General features: G+C 41.5%; 1 protein-coding gene and 1 pseudogene across 6 annotated transcripts in view; both read left to right on the top strand.

The window, feature by feature from the left end:
- Positions 1-23,038, top strand: part of PTGR1 (prostaglandin reductase 1) — a 33,017-nt gene extending 9,979 nt beyond the window's left edge. For all 6 annotated transcript variants that reach the window (XM_014074220.2, XM_014074219.2, XM_014074218.2 and 3 more), the window contains 5 exons: positions 1,610-1,727; positions 5,050-5,205; positions 6,372-6,477; positions 21,943-22,061; positions 22,656-23,038. In XM_014074220.2, the coding sequence (XP_013929695.2) occupies positions 1,610-1,727; positions 5,050-5,205; positions 6,372-6,477; positions 21,943-22,061; positions 22,656-22,766 (610 nt within the window). In that variant the 3' untranslated portion in view covers positions 22,767-23,038. The remainder of the gene's footprint in view (positions 1-1,609; positions 1,728-5,049; positions 5,206-6,371; positions 6,478-21,942; positions 22,062-22,655) is intronic.
- LOC148045459 (U2 spliceosomal RNA) lies at positions 3,983-4,087 on the top strand (annotated as a pseudogene).
- Positions 23,039-24,201: the final 1,163 nt, after the last annotated feature.

The raw sequence follows: 24,201 nt of genomic DNA, 5'->3' as shown, positions 1-24,201 counted from the left end.
AATGTTAAAGCTAAACTGTTCCAAAGAATATTCTAATTCATTTTAGTTAATCTCAGCTCTTTTCATTTTTCCTCGTTCCTTCCCTTCTCTTCCCTTTCTTCTTCCCCTTCTCCTTCCCCTTACTCTTTGTTTCCTTTCCTTCCTATTTTTCTTCTTGGTATTTTCACAGAATTTTTAAATTCTGTGTATTTATTTGTTTATTTATTTACTTATTTAATTTAGAAATTTTATATATAGCTGCCTACTCAATTATAAAGTCATAAAGGAGTGACTTTTCCCATTTCAAGATAACAAGTATAGTAACTTATAATTTTAGTAACTTATCACCTTCTCTTATAATGCAAACAATGATCTCTTCTTCCCATAACCCTGTATTCATAAACAAATCCATAAAACCTTGTTGTTGCTGAGGTGAGCTAAAGTATTTGAAATCTTACAGTGGATAAGTTGCTAAGTGAGGAAGTTGTAAAGTGAATTTTATCCCATTTTACAACCTTTCTTGCCACAGTTAAGTGAATCACTGCAGCTGTTAAATTAGGAACACGGTTGTTAAGTGAATCTGGCTACCTGATTGACTTTGCTTCTCAGAAGCTCCCAAAAGTTGATCACATGACCCTCAGGACACTGCAACCATCATAAATATGAACCAGTGGACAAGCATCCGAATTTTGATTATGTGACCATGGGGATGCTGCACTGATCATAAGTGTAAAAAACATAAGTCACTTTATTTCAGTTCCGCAGTAACTCTGAACCAGTGGTGGGTTCCTAACCGATTTACTATCAGTTCGCTGAGCGCATGTTTTGCTGCCGGTTCTGCCACTCAGACCAGATCGGTTCCACCACAAATCCGCGAAGCCCTTATCTGCAGAGACATAAGCGCGAAGACTAATTCGCGCCGTTTGAAGCGCTAAGGAAAAACGCAACCCTACCACGATGACACAATCACGGAGGGCAAATCCGCGCATTCCCAAGCACTCAGTACCCTAAACCTAACCCTAAACCTAACCCTAAACCTAACCCTAACCCTAACCCTAACCCTAACCCTAACCCTAACCCTAAACCTAAACCTAAACCTAAACCTAACCCTAAAACAAACCCTAAAACAAACCCCTAAACCTAATCCTAACCCTTACCTTAATTGAAATTGGCTTTCTGCCGCGGCGCCATTTTAAAGCACCCTTCTGTTGCCGCGCTGTTGTCGTGGCGGTGATGACGCTCGGTGATGACGTCGCGGCTTTAGCGACGTGCTTATGTCTCCGCGGATAAGGGCTTCGCGGTTTTGTCGTGCCACGGACCAGATCACCACTACCGGTTCAGCCGAACCATACCGAATCGGCAGCAAACCACCTCTGCTCTGAACAGTCACTAAATGAACTGTTGTAAGTTGAGGACTATTGGTATTATTTCAAAATTCCCATTGTGTTTACTAGGCCTCAAAGTTGAGGAATGTCACCTTATTCTGTGGTGCTTTTATTCATTGCACGTAATCAGGTTATTCCCATTAGTGGTGAATATTCGTATTTGAGTCCTATTTGATTTTTATGTTTTGGACATATCATGGTGTCAATGTTTAATTGCACAAACTTTTAATTCCTTTTCCTTGCAGTCTTACTGCCTATTTTGGCCTACTTGAACTCTGCAGGCCCAAACCAGGAGAAACTGTCCTAGTTAATTCAGCAGCTGGTGCTGTGGGCAGCGTGGTTGGGCAGATTGCTAAAATTAAGGTAGGTGGATATGAAACGCTTTGGACTGACTTCCAACAGCCTGATCAATGGAAAGCTCTGGTTTGCTTATCTCTGGTCTATTTACCTCCACGTGCTTTGATTGATTGATTTATAGGGAAGGTTCTGCACATAAATACCTCATTTGCAACATACCCATTTAGTCATGGGATGGGGGGAATATGATACCTGACATCATGCAGCACTCATTGACCCCAACTACACACTGTATAACCTTCGCATCGAAACATTATGATGTGACTTATGCCAATTACATTATTCTCATTTTTATAATGTTTTGGGGATATCACTGTGGGTTCTATAGGATGTCTATATTCATTCTTTGCATCCAGAAAAGTACTCTTTTTAATTGTTATTAAAGATTACAATTTACAACAGTAGAAACTAATACAAAAGAAAAAGAGAGAGAAAATTGAAGATGCAAAAAACGATTAAAAATATAAAAAACAAAAATTAAAAATACAATACGAACTACATAAAGAAGTGACTTTCCTATTTCAAGATAAGTATAAACAATTTTAGAAACTTATCACCTTTTCTTACACTACCACCATCTCTTCTCAATTCCCTTCAATATCAATGATCAATGATCTCTTCTCAATAGCCCATCTCTTCTTTATAAACAGATTTACAAAATCTCATCATTTTGGCCTTGAGGTTAGCAAAAGTCCATTAATGGCTGCCAGAGGTAACATCCATTTTAACTTTGATCACATAAATAAAATTTCATATTCCTTCCTTTTGCTTCAACACCTTTCAGATTATGTCATAGAACAGGGTGTCAAACTGACGTCGTCATATGACGTATCAGGACTCCCCCCCCTTTACTAAGACGGGCATGGGCATGGCCAGCGTGTGATACATCCAGTCCGGGGGCAGGGAGTTTGACAGCCCTGTCTTAGAACATGATTCTTATCTTTTTTTTCTTTCTTTTTTTTAAAAAAGATTTTTATTAACAAGCATGTAAAACACACACACACAAAAATTAGACGTACATCACATTTATACAATACAGTACGAAGAGGAACTTCCTGTTTTTTATAGTAGCAATCATCAATCGATACCGCTCACCTTATATTATTTCCCCTTCTATTGTATTTCATTTGGATTTCACCATTCTTAACCCTCTTATTTTACTCATAACTATTATTTTTGAGTTTTGTTATATTCTTTCATTGATTTTTGTTTCTTTCCTCCATCCACCTATACCATTTATCCCATATCTGGTAGAATTCTGATTCTTCCTTTCCCTGGATTTCTTTAGTTAGTTTATCCATTTCGGCACAGTCCATAATCTTTCTTATTATTTCACCTTCATTTGGGATTAATTTGTTTTTCCATTTCTGGGCAAAGGCAATCCTTGTCGCCTAATTATATGTAGTATTAAATATTGGATTTCTTTTTTGTATTTCACCAACATAATTCCTAATAAAAAAACTTCAGGTTTCCATTCTATTTTAACCCCTGATATTGCCTCCAGCCAATTTTTGATCCTTTTTCAAAAAAATTTTGCCTCCTCACAGGTCCACCATAAATGGTAATATATTCCGTGTATTGATTTGCATTTCCAGCATTTTGGGGAGGTATTTGTTGAAATTTTAGCTAACCTTGTTGGTGCCATGTGCCATCTATAAAACATTTTGTACTGGTTTTCCTTGAATGCAACTGATAGTGTCATTTTAAAATTTATTCCCCCAATTTTTTCCCATTTGTCTAATTCAATATTATAGCCAAAGTTCTGTGCCCATTTTATCATTTGTTCTTTCACAATTTCCTCTTCCACTTCAGGAGGAAGTTATATATTCTCCCTATCATCTTTCTATCTGGGCTTTGAATAATTTTATCCAATTTGTGTAGTTCTGTTTGGATGTCATATAATTTAGTATCTTTATTGTATTTAGTTTTGATTTGGAGGTAAGTTAGCCAGTCAACTTTCATGTTCTGATCTGCTAATTCTTCAATTGTTTTTAAATTTCCCTGTTTATCAATTAAGTCTTTGTATTTTAGGATTTTGTTCCAATCTGTAAAATTTGGGTGAGTCATCCTTTCTGTTGGTGATAGGCAATTTGGGATTTTCACATGGTGGATTTTTTTGATTTTGAGCCATTTTTGCAATAACGCTCTCCTGATTAAATGATTTTGAAAGTATTTGTGTGTTTTATTTTTATCATCCCATAGGAATGTATGCCAGCCTGCCTGCAGGTCATGGCCTTCTAAGGTCAAAATTCTTTTATTCTTTAGCTTCTCGGTCTTTTGGCTAAGATCAAGTGTAGTATCTGTTCTTATCAGTTTAATATCTTTTTTTTCTTTGTCTCTTTCTATAAAATTCTGCAAAAGTTTAATAAGCTTATTTTGTAAATTCACGTCATCTATTTTGATTATTAAGACATCATCTGGTGTCTTTTGTATGTTCAGTGTAACATCTTTTTCTGTGTCATTCTTGCATCCTGTTGTTTTAAAATTTATATTCAACTTAGTCTCAATTGTGTCAGGTTACATTGTTCCATCCATAGCATCTTTTCAATACACTCTCTCCATGAGATATGTCTTTTAACACTGCCAACCTATTTTTATTCCATGTGGCTTTGGTGTGTTTTGCTCCAGTGGGCAAATTTAATTTAGCTGTGTTTTTATTGCAATTAATTTAATTTGATTATCTGTGGAAGCTTCTTCCATAAAAAGTTGGTGTTATTCTTTTAAGTGTCACTGTGATGGTACGTAGTGATTCCCAAGAGGGAGGGGTTGCATTTCAGAGGAGTAAGAGGCAACTCAGACCAGATATTATGTGTGAGAGAAAGAGGATGAAGACAGATCCTCCCTAATAGTTCACAGTAGGTGCAGAAAACAGAATCCTCAGTCTGGCAGGCTTTTTTCTATAGATGTGAAACAATAAAGAATTAAGTTTGGAAAACTCACTATTCTTGGTTTTGTGCTCCACAGCCACGATACTCTCTACGTGCTCAATGGGATTTAATTTCTGTTCACATGGCCTTTTGTTTTACTATATCTCACAACTTGACCACACCGTAATTATAATTCTTGGGTGTTGCTTTGGTTTTTACTTGCTAACTCATCCTTTTTGAACTGGCTTATACTATGATAAAGTTTCTCTCTCTTGCTCTTTCTCTCCCTCCCTGCCTCACAGCTATCTCTATCCATTTTTAATCCCGTGAACCCAATCCAATCTCTCCTGTCCATCTCTGCCTGCCAGTCATCGCTATCTGTTGAAGATGGTTTATGAAGAAACTCACATAGCCTTGCCAAGGAACTTATCCCTCGTTGTGATTGTTTTTTTTACCGGCAGGGTTGTAAAGTGGTCGGCACTGCGGGCTCCGATAAAAAGTTGGATTACCTTAAGGAGCTTGGCTTTGACGAAGTCTTTAACTATAAGACGGTGAAATCCCTGGAGCAGGCCCTGAGGGACGCTTCCCCCAATGGCTACGACTGCTATTTTGATAACGTACGTACAAGACGGAGCTCAGCTTTGAAGTGGCCTAAGATAGGAAGGGAAGCTGATCTAAGGAACTTCCTGTCGTTGAAAGCTGCTTTGGGCCAGGCAAAAAAAAAGCAGCCCTTCATACTGAACTCTCTCCTGCAGTCCCTAAATCAGGCTTTTTAATATTTTGGGACACTTCTCTCATCCCTTGCATTCCTCTCTCCAAGGCAATACCCCACTGGTCTCCTTGCATAATGTAAAGTGCATACTTAATGGCAATAATAACAAAAATAAGATTTTAAAAACTGGCTTCTCTGGGAGCTAAACAGACAACTCCATATCTCCCCTGACCCTTATAGATAACATTTTTCAGTGTAGGCATGAATCATTGAAGTAGGTGTATGTGTTGTTTGCGACCCTCATTATATGGGTGCGGCCAGGGGTAGGCTTCAAAAAATTTAGCAATGGGTTCTCTGCCCGATTGCTGGGTGGGGGTGGCCATGGTGGGCGTGGCCTAGTCAGCCTCTGCACCACGGTGGTGGTGGGGCCATTTTCTCCCTCCCCAAGTTCCGGAGGCTTTTCTCGAGCCTCTGGGAGGGCGAAAAAGGCCTCCCCGGGCTCTGAAGGCCCTCTCACTCACAACAGCTTGTACAGTATCTTTAGTCATTCTTCAAGGTAACCTCCCTCCCCTCTTTTACATTCACCAAAAGACTTGATCAGAGCAACAGTATTTTGTCTTTTGATGCCATTTTTGAGAAAAATCAGTGAAGGTGTTACGTGATTATTTCTATCCAGCAGAAGGAAATTCACTGGCAGCTCAAATTCGTCTTCTCTTTTTCAACCTATTCTGGGCTTCCAGAACTCACCCGCTGAGTTAGCAGTTTACGCGGAGCAGTTTTAGGTAGACTTGCCAAAAAGAAAAGCAGAAGGGAAACTTTTATGGCAGAATTGAAAATTCACGGCCTTCGTATTACATGTGACCTCCTGTTTCCTTCAATTGGGAGATGTTTAAGTGCCTGAAATTCTCAAAGCAAAATCGTGCATTTCGTTCCTGTGATCTTTGTTTCTAAGAACAGATTATGGGTATTAGTCGAGCTCTTTCAAAATAATTCCATGTAGATCAGTCAATAATATCCCTCCTCTGAGTATTTTAGTCTTGGCAAATGTTGTGTTGTCTTTGTCTCCACCAGGTGGGAGGTGAATTTTCCAGCATTGTTTTGGAGCAAATGAATAAATTTGGGAGAATTGCGGTGTGTGGTGCTATCTCCTTGTATAATGACACCCAGGTCAAAAAAGGTACAAATCTATTTTTCTTTCTGCAAGCTGTTTGCTTTCTTCTTCTTCTTCTTCTTCTTCTTCTTCTTCTTCTTCTTCTTCTTCTTCTTCTTCTTCTTCTTCTTCTTCTTCTTCTCTTCTTCCTCTTCCTCTACCACTACTACTACTACTACTACTACTACTACTCCTTCTCCTTTTCCTCCTCCTCCTCCCCCCCTCTTCTTTCTCCTTCTCCTTTCTTCTTCTCTTTCTTTTCCTTCCCCTTCCTGTTCCTCCTTCTCTATTCCTCCCCTTTCTTCTCTTGTTTCTTATAAATGTTGTTATTGAGGTGCAAAATCAAACATTAAAATACCGGGGGGGGGGGATCAGGGGAATAACAGGACAGATTAAAAAGTGACAAAAATACAACAAACAAATATATAACAAAGATGACCTCCAAAGTATTTCAGCATACAGAGATAATAATACAGCAGTGTTTTAAATTTAGATGAATATTTAAGTTACCTTCAAATACTAATGATAAACATTCTAAAAGATCAATATTGTTATTATATTGTTCTCTTAATTTTAATTTAACACATAACAAATACATGTCTTTAGACCCTTATGAAAAGCTAGAATGTTGTGGTCAACCTGACATGGGGGAGGGGGCAAGCTGTTCTAGAGGGCAGGAGCAACAGCAGAGAAGGTCCTCCTCCTGGACCCCTTCAGCTGGAATAATAGGGCTGATGGGACCCATAGTATACTTGCTCTGCCAGCATGAGTGGTACGAGCCAATCACAGTGGGATGAATAACCTGGACCCATGCCATGAAGGGCTTCAAAGGTGATCACCAACACCTTGAATTGCACCCAGAAGCAGACTGGTAACCAATGCAGCTGACAGAGCAGTGGCATTATAGGGTCCACCAAAACTACCCACACTGCCACACTCTGCACCAGCTAAATGTTCCTGACTAGTTTCTCATTCAGGCACTAACCAGATCCAATCTTTCTTAGCGCCCTCTCTCTCTCCCTCCCTCCCTCCCTCCCTCCCTTCTCTTTTTTCTTTTTCTTTCCTTCTCTCTCTCTCCCTTCCTTCCTTTTTCCTTCCCTCTGTCCTCCCTCTTTTTTCTCTCTCTCTCTCCTCTTCCTTCCTTCCTTTTTCCTTCTTTCTCTCTCTCCTCCCTCTTCTTTCTTTCTTTCTTTCTTTCTTTTTTCTCTCCTTCTCTCCTTTCTCCCTCTCTCCCTCTCTCTTTCTTCCTTTTTCTTTTTCTTTTTCTTTCTTCCTTTCAACAAAAAAATCTTTATTTTGAAACAGAATTCATTCAGGGTAACCTGACTGTGTGGCAACAACAACTGTGAACTTGCATGTTTGAAATTTAATGAATGGTGCTAATTGTTGCAGGCCACTAGAGGCCAGTCATGAAGTGATTACTTGGATCTGATTTGTTCAATAACCCACCAGAGTCACACAACACTGAGCCAAAAAACAAAACCACCCATTTTGTGTAGAAAGTTCTGAGAACCAGAGTCAATAAAAAGCAAAGTACTTAAATATCTTTCTCTGAAGTCTCATGAAATTATGGAGAAGTAAATGATTATTAGGAAACACTATATAGTAGCATTTTAAAAGCTGAACATTTCCTTATGTTAATTGTGACTTGTGATTATGACACGGATGGTGTTTATCATTTTGTTACCAACAAACTGAAAGTTATTGTCTTCCTTGATGCCTTTTCAACTTTGCATTCCAACTGACCATTGTGGGATTTTTAATGGTCTCCCATTCAGGTTTTAACCCAAACTGATCCTGCTCATCTCCCAGTCTCAGATAGGATTTGTCTGGTGCTTTCATTTGCTGAGACCAAAGTTGTATATTCTTCATGGAAGATCTTTGATACCTGTATAAAACCGGTTCCTTGGTATTCAGTCCCTAATTATGTCTGTTCTCTTGAACTTTCTAATGAGCTAAGGAGATGCAGCTGGTCAGCTTCCATTTCAAATGAGGACTCTCTTAATTTTGATTTTCTGCCAGGCTATAGCCAGGAAAGTTTAATTGCTCAATAACCGGGGGGGGGGTTTGCTCTCCCCAGGCTCCAGAGGCTTTCCTTGAGCTTCCAGGAGGGCGAAAATGGTCTCCCCAGGTTCCAGAGGCCAGAAATGGCCCCGTTTCCAGCCTTCCTGAACGTTTGGTAGGCCCGTTTTTTGCTCTCCCTGAGCCTCCACTCACCCCATGTGCTTACCTGCATCCAAAACGGGCCGCATGGGGACTTCTGGGAGTAGCAGGGTGGACAGGATCTTAGCTAGAGGTTCTCCTGAACCTCTGAAAACCTCCAGCAGCCCACCCCTGATGCTACTCCATCATTTTCACCATAGAAATAATTCCTTGTAGAAGTTACAACAAGCTATTAAGTAGTTTATTTGATTTTAACTTAGTTGTTTGAACCCAATTGTATCAAGTTAGAAAGGACCACCTGGGAACTCCAGCCAACATTTCGGACTTATACGCAGCAGAAATAGCAGCAGAATAGTGTTCTGAGCTATTTTTAGCAACAGTGGAAATTTTATACCGCTACTTTCAAACCATTTAAAGAAATTCAGTTGCAAGTGGTAACCAGATCAACCTTCCCCCAGCTAGAACTCAAGACTGAAATGAATGTTTTACACTTTTAGAAGGCAAGAGATACAGTGACTTCTGTGTGCAAAACCATCTCCCCCTCCCCAACTATTTCATTTGTACCAAAGTGCCAATGCTTCCTCATAAGTACATACCACCAACAGTGGCTGTTTTAAGAGTTAGATCTAGATTAGGGGTCTCAAACTCAATTTCATTGAGGGCCAGGTCAGGGTAGTGTTTGACATTGGGGGCTGTGTGTGTGTGGCCGGGGGGGGGGGGGAGGGCAGACATCCGTTTTCGGCTGCGACAGCCTCCTGCAGCCCTCTGCCAGCAAAAATGGAGCTTGGGAGGGCTTCATGTCCGCACACACCCCCAAGCTCAATTTTCAGCTGCGACAGTCTCCTGCAGCCCTCTGCCAGCAAAAACAGAATTCAGAGGAAGGCATACACTCAGCCCTCCCAAGCTCCATTTTTGCTGGCAGAGGCACTGAGGCCCGGTCCTTTGCTGTTTCCAGGATGACCCTGCGGGCCAGATCTAAGCACCCCATGGGCCGGATCCAGCCCATAGGCCTTGAGTTTGATACCCCTGATCTAGATAGGTAAAATGTGGGGTGGAAAACATGGCTTTTTGTTGTTTAGCCTACGTTTTCTTTTAGGAGCTCAAGGCAGCATACACCGCATTCCCATTTCTAATTTTCCTCCCCAGCAACCAAGCGAGAAGGATTGGGCTAAGAGAGAATGATGGACTCCATCTCACCCAGATTGGACAATCTTAAAATCTTCCTGCTTTTAGTTCAACATCTTCTTTGCTATATTATTTTTTGTTCAGTCCAATTTTTAACATGGTCTCAGTGAAAAGATGTCCTTATGTCTATACTGGTAGTCCTCCACCTATGACCATAATTGAGCCTAACATTTCTTTCGCTAAGCAAGGCAGTTGTGAAAGCGAAGCTTCCCCCCGGGTTACGACCTTTCTTGCCAAAGTTGTTAAGTGAATCACTGCGGTTGTTCAATTAGTCACTTAGTTGTTAAATGAATCTGGCTTCCCCGTTGACTTTGCTTGTCAGAAGGTCGCAAGAGGCCCCAGGACAACTGCAACAGTCATAAATATGAGTCAGTTGCCAATTGTCTGGTTGTAAGTGTGAAAAATGGACATATCACTTTTTTCAATGCCGTTGTAACTTCAAATGAACTGCTGTAAGTCAAGGAGCTGTGGCTGTTTGTGTTCAAGACAGACATTCAATGGGCCAGTTTAAGTATGAGAAAAAACATGCAGTATACTGGTAAAGAGTGAGATAAGATGAGACAGCTGTGAAACAGATATGTGAGATGTCACTGTTTTCATTAAAACACTTGTCACCTGCTATACAAAAATGGCACAGCAAGTCATGTGTTCACAGGGATGAGACAAACAACCAGTGCAAGTAGAACAGCAAAATTATGCGGCCTAGTTTGATAAAATGTGACTGAGCCACAGCTGTCTCGTTCAGAGCAACTAATTCCAATGATTCTCACATATCTTTTAACACTGCCGTTTTCTTGACCTCACTTTACAGCCTAAACCAAAAATTGGCTGTATTTGAACAAGAAAATCAGCCAAGATTTAGTTCAGGAGCAGTCTTGGATCACAAAACAAAGGATGGTGTCAGTCCTGGAAGCCATCTTTTACATTGGGCCTTCAGGTCTGCCACATTTTCTGCTGTGGGAAAATGGGAGGGGGGTTATATGGAGCATGGGTGATAATATATAGTCAAAATTACATTCCTTTCTCAGAGAGTCAAGGACATCTTGCCCTGCACCTGGAGTGAGGTGACTGGGAGGCATCTCCAGTTTGGACGGTGCCTGATTGGACCATGTGATGGACATGTGGGTGCAGGGGAAGGAACTTTGATTTTGATTTGGGTGGGGGAAACCTGGAAGCTTTCAGATTTGGGTTACCCCAGATGTGCCAATATGACATCTCTAATAAAATGGAACTTTGAGGAACTTCAAGCCTCAGAGTCTTCTTTTATTAGGGGTGTTACTTGAAACCCTGACAGATGAGTTTGATGGGCAACCTTGCTGATGTTTTATTTGCACACTTGGTCGTATTTGGAAAGAGACACGCTTATTTTTATGTTTCCATTGTGGAGGGTCAATACAATTTCACTTTGCAGGACTTCCGGTTTGGCGTCACGCTGGTGCGAGCTGCCGACAGATTTTCTGTTCGGTTTGCCCGGCCTTTTGCACGATCGTGGCCGTAGTAGGCAAGGTCTTTTCGAGGTACGAGGACCAGTGGAGAGGGGAAGCATCGGAGCAGTGGAGGGAGAAAGGCGATCCCCCCCAGGAAGCGAGAAGCACCCTCAGATCAAGTGCAAAGGAGGTCGGCTTATTAATGGCCGACCAGAAGACATGACTGCCAGCCCTTAATAAGGAAGTGAAAGACAACTGCAGGAAACATATCGGACTGTGGAAGATGGTAAACAAAAGACTTTGATTTAAGAGACTGAATTTGAATAAGCTAAATAACCTGAGCACGGATACGTAAGTGAGTGCATTGGGTTGAAGCGGCGAATAAAGATTGACAGAGAAAGATTTAAGAAAGCTGATCGGCAGATTGGACAGAGAAAGACTGAGTTTTTGAATACTTAAGTTTGGAGGACTAACAGTGGGCGAGACGGTGAAGAGAAAGAAAGACGGTTGGATTTGCCCTCCTCCTGAAATAAAAAGGGAAGAAGATTTTGTTCGAGCCACGAGGGTTTGAAATATCTTTAAAGCTCCGGTGAGGCGGATGCCGAGACATACTGACAGAGACAACAGAGGGGCGACATCTTGAAAGCGAAAACTGAGCGGTGGAAAAAAAATTAAAACACGAACCTCTCTCCGCTTGTGCTTTCATCGCAGCTACTGCCCCAAAAGCCCTTTTGAATTGGACTTTTTTTTCCCTTCATCTTTCTCCCTGCCTCTTTCTTTATCTTACTGACGACAAGAAGTGACTGATGGGTGAGCTCTGAAACAACTATCTTGAGCTCTGATCTCTCCTGCTTTTGACTCTCCACATTGAAACGTACTCTCCCTTCCTTGTGGACTCTCCTTAGTTTGAAGTTTGAAGTTTCATTTTATTTATATGCCGCCCTATTCCCTAAAAGGGACTCAGGGCGGCGAACAACTCCAACGGGAAGGGGAACATACAAATACAAAATAAACGTTTAAAATGACCAACAACCACACCTGTCGAGAGGGGAAGGGAGCTCATCAACCCCAGGCCTGCAGACACAGCCAGGTCTTAATGGCTTTTCGGAAAACCAGGAGAGAGGTGAGGGTCCGAATCTCTGCGGGAAGTTTGTTCCAGAGGGCTGGAGCTGCAACAGAGAAGGCCCTCCCCCAGGTCGTAGCCAGATGGCATTGGCTGGTGGATGGAACCTGGAGGAGGCCGACCCTGTGCGATCTAATGGGTCTTTGGGAGGTAATTGGCAGTAGGCGGTCTCTCAAGTACCCAGGTCCAATACCATGAAGGGCTTTATAAGTAATAACTAGCACCTTGAAGCGCATCTGGAGACCAATTGAAAGCCAGTGCAGCTCGCGGAGGTGTCACCTCCTTGCTGTTCGCGACCAGCCAGGAGGGGCACGGGTCCAGTATACATGTAGCAGCACTCATCGCTCCCATGGCCTTGTCCACTTCATCAGGGGCAACAGGTTGAAAGTCAGCCCAGAGATGTCGTTCAAGACCTTCCCCCGGTACCCCGGCTGGCTCTGCGCAATTGGAGTCCAGGTCCATCCGAAGCTGAGCAACTTTGTCTGCGAGGAACTGAACATATTCCTCTGCTCTACCCTGTAAAGGGTTATCCGCAACCCTCGTGTTTAGGAGGGAGCAGGTCACCCTAAACAGGGCAGCAGGGCGGGACTCGGCGGACGCTATCAGAGCGGCAATATAGTTGTTCTTGGTTGTCCGTATTGCCAAGAGGTATGCTCCGATGCAAGCTTTTAATAGTGCTCGGTCTGACTCGGATTTACTGGACCTCCAGTGGCGCTCTAGGCGTCTCTTTTGGCGCTTCATCTCCCGGAGGTCCTCGGTAAACCAAGGAGCCCTCCTGGATCCACTGCCGCGGATCGGCTGTAAAGGCGCAATCCGGGGGAGAGCCTCAGCCGCCACCGAGTTCCAAGTAGTGACTAAGGTCTCCACCGAGCTGCGGGCGAGAGTATCAGGCATAACTCCAAGCGCCGTCTGGAAACCCTGGGGATCCATAAGACGCCTGGGGTGGAACCACCTAATCGGTTCCTCCTCCCTACAGCGGGGGATTGCTCTCCGAAAGTCAAGCCTCAGTAGGAAGTGGTCCGACCATGACAGGGGCAAGGTCTCACTACCCCTCAGACCAAGATCACAACTCCACTGCTCCGAGAGAAATACGAGGTCGAGTGTGTGACCCGCAGAGTGAGTCGGACCCTGGATTACTTGAGTCAAGCCCATGGCTTTCATGGAAGCCATGAACTCCTGTGCTCCATCAGAGTGTTCGCCGAGCGAAGGCAGATTGAAGTCCCCCAGTATCATAAGTCTGGGGAACTCAACTGCCAGCTCAGCTACTGACTTGAGGAGCAAGGGGAAGGCTGTTGTCACGCTGTTGGGAGGCAGGTACGTTAACAACAAGCCCACTTGACCTGCAAAGTCCATCTTCACCAGCAAGGACTCACACCCGACAAGCTCCGGAGCAGGGATCCTACGAGGAGCTAAGGACTGCTGGATAACAATGGCCACTCTCCTATCCCTTTTCTGGGGTCGCGGTTGATGAAGCACCTGAAAACCCTCTGGGCACATTTCGGTGAGGGGGACTCCTCCCTCCGGGCCCAGCCAGGTTTCAGTAATACATGCCAGGTCTGCCCCCTCGTCTATAATTAGGTCCTGGACGAGAGGAGCCTTGTGAACCACAGACCTGGCATTTAGCAGCAGCAACCTGAGACCAGGGTCCTGACTACTCGCGCCATCTGGCCTTGGAGTGGAACTCACAGGGCCGGAAAGAGGGATCCCTGAAGTTCCCGCCATATCTGCCTCTCCCTAGTATGACCCCAATACTCCGGCCCACTCCCGCATCTGTGGTCCCTCCACCCCCTCCCCCTGCCGCCGAATTCACCGGCAGGCCCTTCGACACACACCTCCAAGGGCCGGAACCGGCCCTGGGGCCCCCTGACACTTCTGCTCAAGCACTCAGTGCAGGAGGCACCCAGCTAGGCTCCCGGCCCACCAAACATACCCATACATACAATCAGTCAATCCCCACAAAACAAGTTAAAAACAGAAAAACAGCAATATAATGATAAAAGTGGGAACATTCAATCAGTCACACTCATACCACACACTCCCCATACATTAAAATTATAAAAAATTTCAACAGTTACCAATATATAAAAAATTATAAAGTATAAAAATCTGCGCACTATCGCGAGTTATTTAGTCCGATAAGACCAAGGGGGGTGGTATCCAAGCCTCCCATGCAAGTGTCCGAAGTCCAGAAAAATAATAACGGGGCATATAATAATGACCCAGAAGTAGTCCAAGGAGAAGCCAGGAAAGTCTGAGAAGCAAGCAGGCCATAGGCAGTAAATGGCGAAAGTTGTAGGGCCAGCCACAGGCAACGGCGGCCAGCAACATCCCCCCCCCCCGGTCGGGAATAGAGAACACCCGGGAGCCAGGGGAACCCCACGGTAAAAGGGGGGGAAAACCCCACTCCCAGCTGTACCGTGACACTCCCAATGGAGGCAGCCTGTCGGTAGGCCATCAGGCTAGCAACCCCACCCCCACCCTCACCCTCACCCTCACCCTAACCTTAACCTAACTTAAACTAACCCCACCCTATTCTAGTCTAACCCTACCCTGTCCCTAGCCTGACCCTACAGCTGCACAGCAGCAGAAGGAGGTGTCAGACAACCTGGGGGGGGTCGGGTCCCCCCAAACAGTCACCGACACGGCAGCCAAGGCAGTCTCAGCCCGCTCTTCCAGGCTCCAAAGGTGTCCCCGGTCCCGCAGGAAGGAAGTCTCTGCCCGCCTCTTGCCACAGGCGGCACCACAAAGTTCACTAGATGGTAACGCCGCCCGGTTACTTGAATGATGTCAATGAATGATGTTCTCAATTATCTCTTCTCAGTCTCTCAATAAAGCAATCTCTCCTCAGTCAACTCAAGGAGGTCCAGACGCCTTCCGCGTCCTCCAAACCTGGTTAGTCTCTTAGTAGGTTCACAGCTGATCAGTGGCTTGGCGTTGATGTGAGCTCCGGCACCTCCCAGCGTCTCCCGGCGAGTCAGCAAACTGCCCGGCTCCTGGTGGCCACTTCACTCCAGTCATCCGCGGCGCCCTCAGCTCCCTGGGGCGCGATGGTCTCCAGCAACCAGCAGCAAGCAATTCCAGCCAGGGAGCCTGGCAGCCGCGCCTCCAGGCCTGGACCAAGGTTTCACTTTCTTCCAGGCTATCTGGAAATAGCCCCAGTGCTCTTCGAGCCTGTAACAAGGCCGTGCAGATTCTCTAAGGCCACTCTCAGCCGTTATTCCTGGGGAGGGGGAAAAATGCCCCCCCACAAGGTGCTCAGCGCTGCTCGCCCACACCGTGGGGCCGTTCAAGGCACAGAATTAGTCAAAGGCGGGTGGCAGTTCACAGCGGCAGTGCCAGTGGGAGCGGCAGTCCAGGGCAACCCGCGCCACCTCTAACTCGTCTCCCACTGAGCGCGGCGGTTCAGATGGCAGTGGCAGTGGCGGTGACAAATCGAAGCAGCTCCAGCAGTCTTCAGGCACACCCCAAGCACTCTCAAGCACTCTCCACACTAGAAGGCAGGTAACGGCCCGAACTCAGCTCAACTCAGCTCCTTAGATTACTTCCAGATCCCTTTGACAACCTTATTGAAGTAGTACTCGGTATTTCTATTTTCTGAAAGTAGTATATTTACATTAAAACATTAAGTGCATTAACTTTTAGATATTGGTGAAGGGATAGACAGTGGAAATTATTTATGCAATAGGGAGATTTATTGTGGTGTAAATAACGCTTTTACAATATATACAATAAGGAAAATAGAGTGATATAAGAGTGACTATAAATAAGTGATTATAAGCTTACCAATTTATAGAACTGTTCTAGTGTATAGGGCTGCACTAAATTAACTATCTCTTTTTTCTTGGGTGTTCTTCATAGTGGATCAATTTGATTAATGGATTAATAACTGATTATTCTCTGGTAGATCAAATTTCAACTGATTACTTGATTAATTGATGAACAATATATTGAGATTTGGGTAACTGATATATTATTAACATTGTTCATTAGTTATTTAACTTATTGATTAATTAATTAATTAATTAAGTATAAATTATTTAAAAAGATCATAGATTAACGTAATAGAATTGTTTAAATACTTTAACAGCAATTAGAAGGTACTGGAACTACAGACCGAAGGGGCATAACTGAATTAAATCAATATCAATGACAACAAGAACAGCAACCTTAACTAAAGGAAGCAAAAAACAAACTTCCCTATCCACCCCGGTGAGGCAAAGGTCGCCTGAGAGCAGGCTGATGGAAGATAAGACAGCCTCAATCTCACAAGGCCAAGAGGTAACGATGAACTCTCTACAGGAAGCAATTTTGAAGATGAATGATAACATCACCAAAGGCCTGGAGGGAGTAAAAAACGAAATGAGTGAAGTCAAAAACAATATGGGGAGGATTGAAGAGCGAGTAGGGGCTATCCAAGCAGCTTTGCTAAGAAATGAACACGAAATAAAAGAAGTCAAGAAGAGAACGGAAATAACAGAAAAAAGAATAGATAAGATAGAGGACAGACTGGAATCTATAAACAAAAATCTGGAAGAGGCTATTATCCACTTAGAATTGGAGAGATCAGCATTTTATCTGAGACTACAAAATGTAGAAGATGCGAGAGATGAAAATCTACGGGAACTGATTGCAGAAATCTTGGGATTAGTACTTGACAGACCAAAAAACGAGATCATCAATGAATTGGACGAAGTTTATAGAATTAACACAAGCTTCGCGAGACGCCATCGACTCCCAAGGGAGATACATGTGAGGGTTCTAAGAAGACAACTGAGAGAGGATATCTTAAACACAATAAGAGGGGAATCATTAACATATAAAAGCAAAGAAATTCTTATTCTGAAGCAGATTCCCCGGAGAGTTAGAGAGAAAAGAAGAAAATATAACTTCCTCTCTTCACAACTAAATAGACATAGAATCCCGTTTCGATGGCTCCTTCCGGAAGGAATGCTAGCAACATGGAGGGAAAAGAAACACCGGATAGATACTTTGGAGAAGGCTCAAGAATTTCAGGAACTCTTAATTGCAGACGAAGAGAGATTTAGTAAAGAAGAAACTTCAAGTAGAAGTCAAGAAGACATTATAACTGAATCCCAACTGGAGGAGTGAGAGACAAGAGAGGTCAGAGAACGAGAGAGATATGGCAGAGAAGAATCAAGATCAAGGAGGCCAATTGAGACAAGATCTAAAGGTGCCCTTAAAGCAGACAACAAGTAATGAATCAGAGGAATGGGAAACGAATATACTATCAGCAAATATAAATGGTCTTAACATAACAATAAAGAGAAAACGTGTACTGTTGGACTTATTAAAACAAAAGTTAGATGTAATCTGTCTTCAGGAAACCCACATAAAAGAGAAATACAATAATTTGTTGAAATGCCCAAAATTAGGAAAAGTATTCTGTTCGTCAGCACAAACAAGAAAAAGAGGAATTGTGATGTATATAAAAGAATGGCTAAACCCCAAATTAAAATATGTAGATAAAGAGGGTAGAATGTTAATGGTGGAGGTAACAAATGGTGGGAAAAAAGTCTTACTAGTAGGAATTTATGCCCCAAACCAAAAACAAGAAAGATTTTATGTAAATTTACATAAGAGGATAAATGAAATAAATTGGCAAAATGTATGTATTTTAGGGGACTTTAATGCAGTACTAGACAGTAAAATTGATTATAAGGGTACACATAAGAAAAGCACCAGAAGGAAATTACCGACCGTCTATATAAATATGGTGAAGGAATTAGATCTCTATGATGTCTGGCGAACAATGAATGATAAGATTCAACAGTACACGTTTTACTCTCAACCACATAATTCTTGGTCACGTATTGATATGGTTTGGTCAAACCCAGTACTACTTATGGACACAGTAAATATTGAAATATTTCCAGTTCCAGACCATCATCCAGTTCTATGGCAGTGGAAAGGAAAGACAAAGATAAAATCTAGGTGGACGTTAAATCAGAACATATTACAAGAGAAACAACTTGTACAATCAATAGAAAAAGAATTGGGTTACTTTTTCCAAGAAAATTGTAAAGAGCAGACATCAACACAAAATGTCTGGGATACGATGAAGGCAGTCATGAGGGGAACATCAATAGCTTATATAGCAAGAAGAAACAAAATGCATAGGGAAAAATTGAACACATTGAACAAAGAATTGAGAGAGATAGAACTGTTGATCCAGAAAGAGCCAGACAATATTAAATACAGGGAAAATGGAGATTTAATTAAACATCAAATAAATCTGATCTCTCAAGAAGAAGTAGCCCGAAACATTAAGAGAATGAAGCAGAATTACTTTGAACATGCAAATAAAACTGGGAGATGGTTGGCGCACAAAATAGAAAAGACAATGCAAAAAAAACTATTAAACAACTGAGTGACGAGGAGGGGAATTTGAAACAAGAAATAGGGGAAAAGAAAAAGATTGTACAGAATTACTACAAGAAACTATATGAACCGGATGAAATTAGTGAACAAGACATTAGAAAATACTTAATAGAACAGAAACTTCCAGCCTTGTCGGAGGAGATGAGAGAGATGCTTGATAAGGAAATCACACAAGAGGAATTGAAAAAGTCCATTCAAAAACAAAAAAACAAAAAAACACCTGGTCCGGATGGGCTTCCGTCGGAAATCTATAAAAAATTCCAAAACACTTTAGAAGACAAACTATTAGAATCATTTAATGAGGTACTACAAAAAGGTAAGGTCCCAAAATCCTGGGAGGAAGCTTTCATCACCCTAATACCAAAAGAAGAGGTGGATAACAGTAAAATTCAAAACTACAGACCTATATCCTTGCTAAACGTGGATTACAAAATTTTTATATCAATTTTGGCGGAAAGATTAAAAATAATATTAAATCAAAACCTTCATTCGGATCAAAACGGTTTTCTCCCTAAAAGATACATTCGGAATAACACAAGAATAATAATTAACACTCTGGAATTCTATGAAACAAGATCTGAGAAACAATTAGCGTTAATTTTTGTCGATGCGCAGAAAGCATTCGATAATTTAGACTGGAAACTCTTAATTACACAACTAAAAATGATGAAATTCGGTGACAAATTTATTAAGATTCTAGAAACCATATACTCACAGCAATTGGCAAATATCATAATTAATGGAGAACTGACAGAGAGGGTACAGATCGGAAAGGGTGTCAGACAAGGTTGTCCGCTTTCCCCATTATTATTTATTATGTCGTTAGAGGTACTCCTGAACCAGATAAGACTAAATCAGGAAATTAGGGGTTTGACCATAAAAAAAGAACAATATAAAACACAGGCCTTTGCGGACGACATGGTCTTTATTGTTGAAGACCCTCTAACCTCAGGACCGAAATTAATGAAAGACATTGAGGACTTTGGGCGTGTGGCCGGACTAAAAATAAATAAGGAAAAAACAAAAATGATTATAAAAAACTTCCCCAAAAAACAGATAGAAGAACTAGAAAAAGTAATGGAAATTAAGGTAACCAAAAAAGTCAAATACTTAACGGATTTGGCTATCCGCGAAATGTTCTTCCATAAAAGAAGATAACTATAATAAACTATTACGAAACATTCAAAAAGATTTTAAAAATTGGTCGAAGCTACAAATATCGTTGATGGGAAGAATCTCAGTAATTAAGATGAATGTCTTGCCAAAAATACTTTATTTATTTCAAATGGTACCGGTTAAATTAGGAGAAAATTTTTACAATGACTTGGATAAAACGGTACGAAACTTTGTGTGGAACGGCAAAAAGCCCAGAATTAAATACAAATATCTCCAAGATAAAAGAGCACAAGGTGGAATGGGTCTGCCAGAATGGAAGACATACCACCAAGCAGCAACAACAATGTGGATAAAGGAGTGGGTAACATTAACCAATAAAAGAATTCTAACTATAGAAGGTTACGACTTGCAATGGGGGTGGCACAATTATTTATGGAGTGAGGGAAACAAAGTCCACAACTACTTTAAAAGATACCATCTAAGGGGGGCACTGATAAATGATTGGCTTGAAATTAGAAGGAAATTCTATATCCAATTACTCAAATGGATATCCCCGACGGAAGCCTTGATATATCCAAATCTGATAAACTTCGACAAAAATGTCATTTATAAACAATTGTTAGATAACCAAAATAGGTTAAACTCAAGGGAAAACTTGGCTGAAATGGGAATAAATATTGACTGGTGGCCATACTTTCAAATAGAAAATAAGTATAAATCAGATCTAGCACAATTTGGCTTCCAGGACAGGGACCAGGAATTGGATAAAATTCTAATAGGACCAGATGAGAAATTAATCTCGAAAATATATAATTGTTTACTAACTTGAAAAATGGAAACAGAAAGAGTGAAAGAAGTCATGGTAACCTGGGCCCAGAATATCAGCCACACAATTAAGTTAGATGATTGGGAAAGGGTATGGGAGTGGAACTTGAAATTGACGATGTCGACGGCCTACAAAGAAAACGTATATAAAATGTTTTACCGCTGGCATCTCTCTTCGACAAGACTGGCAAAAATTTCCACAAAATCATCGGCCAAATGCTGGAAATGTAAAATAACACTGGGCACATACTATCACATGTGGTGGACGTGTCCGGTGGCTAAGACATATTGGAAGCGAATACTAAGGTGGTTAAACGACATTATGTCAACTAAACTAAACCTCAATCCAGAAATGTTTCTATTAGGGATAATAGATCCAAAAATAATTAAAACCAATCAATATCTATTCGTTCATATCCTGACAGCGGCAAGAATCTCATATGCGCAGTGCTGGAAGAAAGAAAATGCCCCCACTAGTACAATGGTTATGAATAAAATTTTAGAAATAGCGGAAATGAATAGACTAACAATGCTGATTAATGGAAAAGAAGACACAGACTTCTATAAAGTCTGGGAGAAACTATACAAATGGTTTGATAAGAAAGACAATGAGAATTAAGATAGATAAATGAGATATTTTATTAACTTAAAATAACTTAAGGAACAATTTAAAAGAAATTATGATATACAAAGACTAAGTAACAAATGAGATAAGATATATATTAGAGGTGAGAATTCACCTACAAGTAATATCAATAGACTACTGTGTTGAAAAAACTTTGACGATATGATAGGAAAAATCCGTTATGAATACCTGCATAGAATTAGTAATCTAGCTTCATACTGTTTCTTTTTTTTTCTTTTCCTTTTCCTTTACTTACTTACCTTAGGTAGATATGTAGATAGGCAAGGTGAGATGAACTATGTATATATATGTATGAATTTTTGCCATTTGCGTTGTAAACATGTAATGAGTTCCATTTCTTTTTTTGTATTTTGTAAACCTTGCCTTTTTTACAACCTTTAATAAAATATTTAATAAAAAAAAACAATTTCACTTTGCAAAAATTTTAGAAAATCATGTTATGTTGACCATTGTTGAGAAAATATTTTTTTTTCCAAATGGGCAAAAACTAGGAAACATGACATATGCAATGTTGGATAAGCTTTGGGTAAGTTAGTGGCACCACTTCTGGAGATATGCTGTGACAGAACAAACCTTCCTAACTTTTTCTTCTCTAAACTTTCTTCTAGGCCCATTTGTGCAGGTCCCCATGGTCATGAAAGAGCTGTACATGGAAGGTTTTTTAGTCTCACGTTGGAACGATAGGAAAGAGGAAGGGCTGAAAGCAATACTGCAATGGATTCAAGAGGTAAGCTGACAGTAGAAGAAGCCTGCCTCTCTCTCTCTCGCTCTTCCCCCCCCTCTCTCAATCCCCCCCTCTCCCTCCCTCCCTCCCTCCCTCTCTTGTGTAATCCAAAGGGAAGACTTTGGTACGTCACCTTTCCCTTGGGAGCCCAAGGTAGCATGCCACGGGAATTCTCTCTCCTCATTTTATAGCAAGTTCAATCCTTTGAGATTGGCTGAGCTGAATAATTAGCCCAGCCAGTTCTGCAATTGACTACAGAACCTGGATCGCTCTTATCCAAGTCCATCACTTCAAAACCACATATTACACTTGCTGCCCTTTGCAACACTACTTGGCCAAGGGAAGACTTTGGTCTGTAGTGAAAAACCATGCAGGAGTTACTGTGAACATTGCTCATTATTTTTAATTCTCGAATGCATTCAGGAATAGACCTACGTGTATTCCAGTGTAATGTGTGGCTGTGGGTGTGTCTCTAAAGTCCACGTGTAATGCTTTCTTTTCGTCTTGTCCCTTTGCTATGTTGAGCAGAAATGTATTCTTAGATTTTAAATCCCAAGGGAGAACTGCATTCATTTGAATGTTTCACTTTTTGCATAGGGGAAAATTAAATGCCACGAGGACATCACCAAGGGTTTCAAAAACATGCCAGCTGCGTTTATGGGAATGCTCAAAGGAGACAACTTTGGAAAGGCAGTAGTAGAGGTATAAAAAGCACTTTGCCTGGCTTGTGAAAACTCTATAAATCGCTATATCTGCACTTCCTTATGGACTGACTTCTCTTCTTACCAAGAATGATCCAAGATTAAACTAATCCACTATACCACTCCAGCATGTCTCAAGTGTGGCCAAAACCACAGAAAATCAGGATTATCATGTTCAGTCTGAAGACAAAAGAAACAAATGCCTTTTAGAAGATTTGTTATATCCTTCTTTCAATAGATTATCCTTTTTGAATAAAAGAAGCAGTCTGAAAAGCCAAAGCATGCAGAATCCTTTCTTATCCATCAAGTGTTTCTACATCCATATATTGTGTTCATACGTATTATGGACAGTTGGGTGAACTTGTGTTAGTTGACAAATAACAGGAGATGCCATAATCAGTTTTATTTGTTACCCTATAGCTTTCACGAGCAAACAACAGTAACGAGAATAAAAATAGATAAAACACAAATACATATTTACAGCTATCCACCTTCAATCTTACTGTGGCTGCCCAGATGATGCCCCACTGCTAGAGAGCAAAACTTTGTGGGTTGTAGAAAAAACTTTTTGGGCAAGCAGAAAATCAACAAAGGAACATTTCTGCTAGAAGGGGAAGGATAAGATGTTGGCACACGGTTGTATAAAATGTGCAATACAGGTAGTCTTTAGGTTACGAACCTAGTTGTACCGAAATTTCCCACAAAGCAAAATATTAAGTGGCAGTGGAATATAGCAGCCTCTTCATCTTCACCATGCTGCACCGAAAGAACAGAGATGGGCGGCGGGGGTGGGTGGGGGCAGTTCACAGGGCAGAATGTGATTATAATCATGGGGCTACTGCAATGGTCATAAGTATGAGGACTGGTAGAGCGTCCCTTCAGTGCCATTGTATCGTTGGATGGTTGCTGAATGAATGGATGCTAACACAGTTATGTTATCGATACCAACTCTGAATGCCACAAGGGCAGAGACAATGAACCCTGGGGAAATGAAATAGTGGAGAAGAAAGGTTACAATGAGTAAATCCCCAACAAAGTTGATCAGGGAGTAAATATAGGCAAACATGCTTTCCAATTGTTTTTGATGAATACAAAAACTGAGCAGTCACTTCAAATTATATTGTCACTCAATTTCAAGTAACTGGGCAATCAGATTTTTAAACTGGAAACCAAACAAGGTTGTATGAAGTGTTTGAGAAATGCCATGGGTAAAGTCAGAACATGGATCAAGTGCTTGCTGGTCATCCCATCTAAGCAGATGGTATCTTTATCCAAGAAATCTCCCTTTCAAAGTATCTATGGAGATTCTCGATCATCCAGGTCACGGTTGTCCCAAAGAGACTTTTTCCAAAAGGCAACTTTCACTTCTCATCAAAGAAGCTTCTTCAGCTCTTCAGTCTTTTTCAGACCTGAAGAAGCTTCTTGGATGAGAAGCGAAACAC

Source organism: Thamnophis sirtalis, unplaced genomic scaffold (assembly GCF_051295495.1).
Source record: "Thamnophis sirtalis isolate CommonGarterSnake01/CBP01778 unplaced genomic scaffold, rThaSir2_p1.2 scaffold_5, whole genome shotgun sequence".
NCBI lineage: Eukaryota > Metazoa > Chordata > Lepidosauria > Squamata > Natricidae > Thamnophis > Thamnophis sirtalis.
Note: the sequence above shows the minus strand (reverse complement) of the source record. Positions and strands in the feature narration are given on the sequence as shown.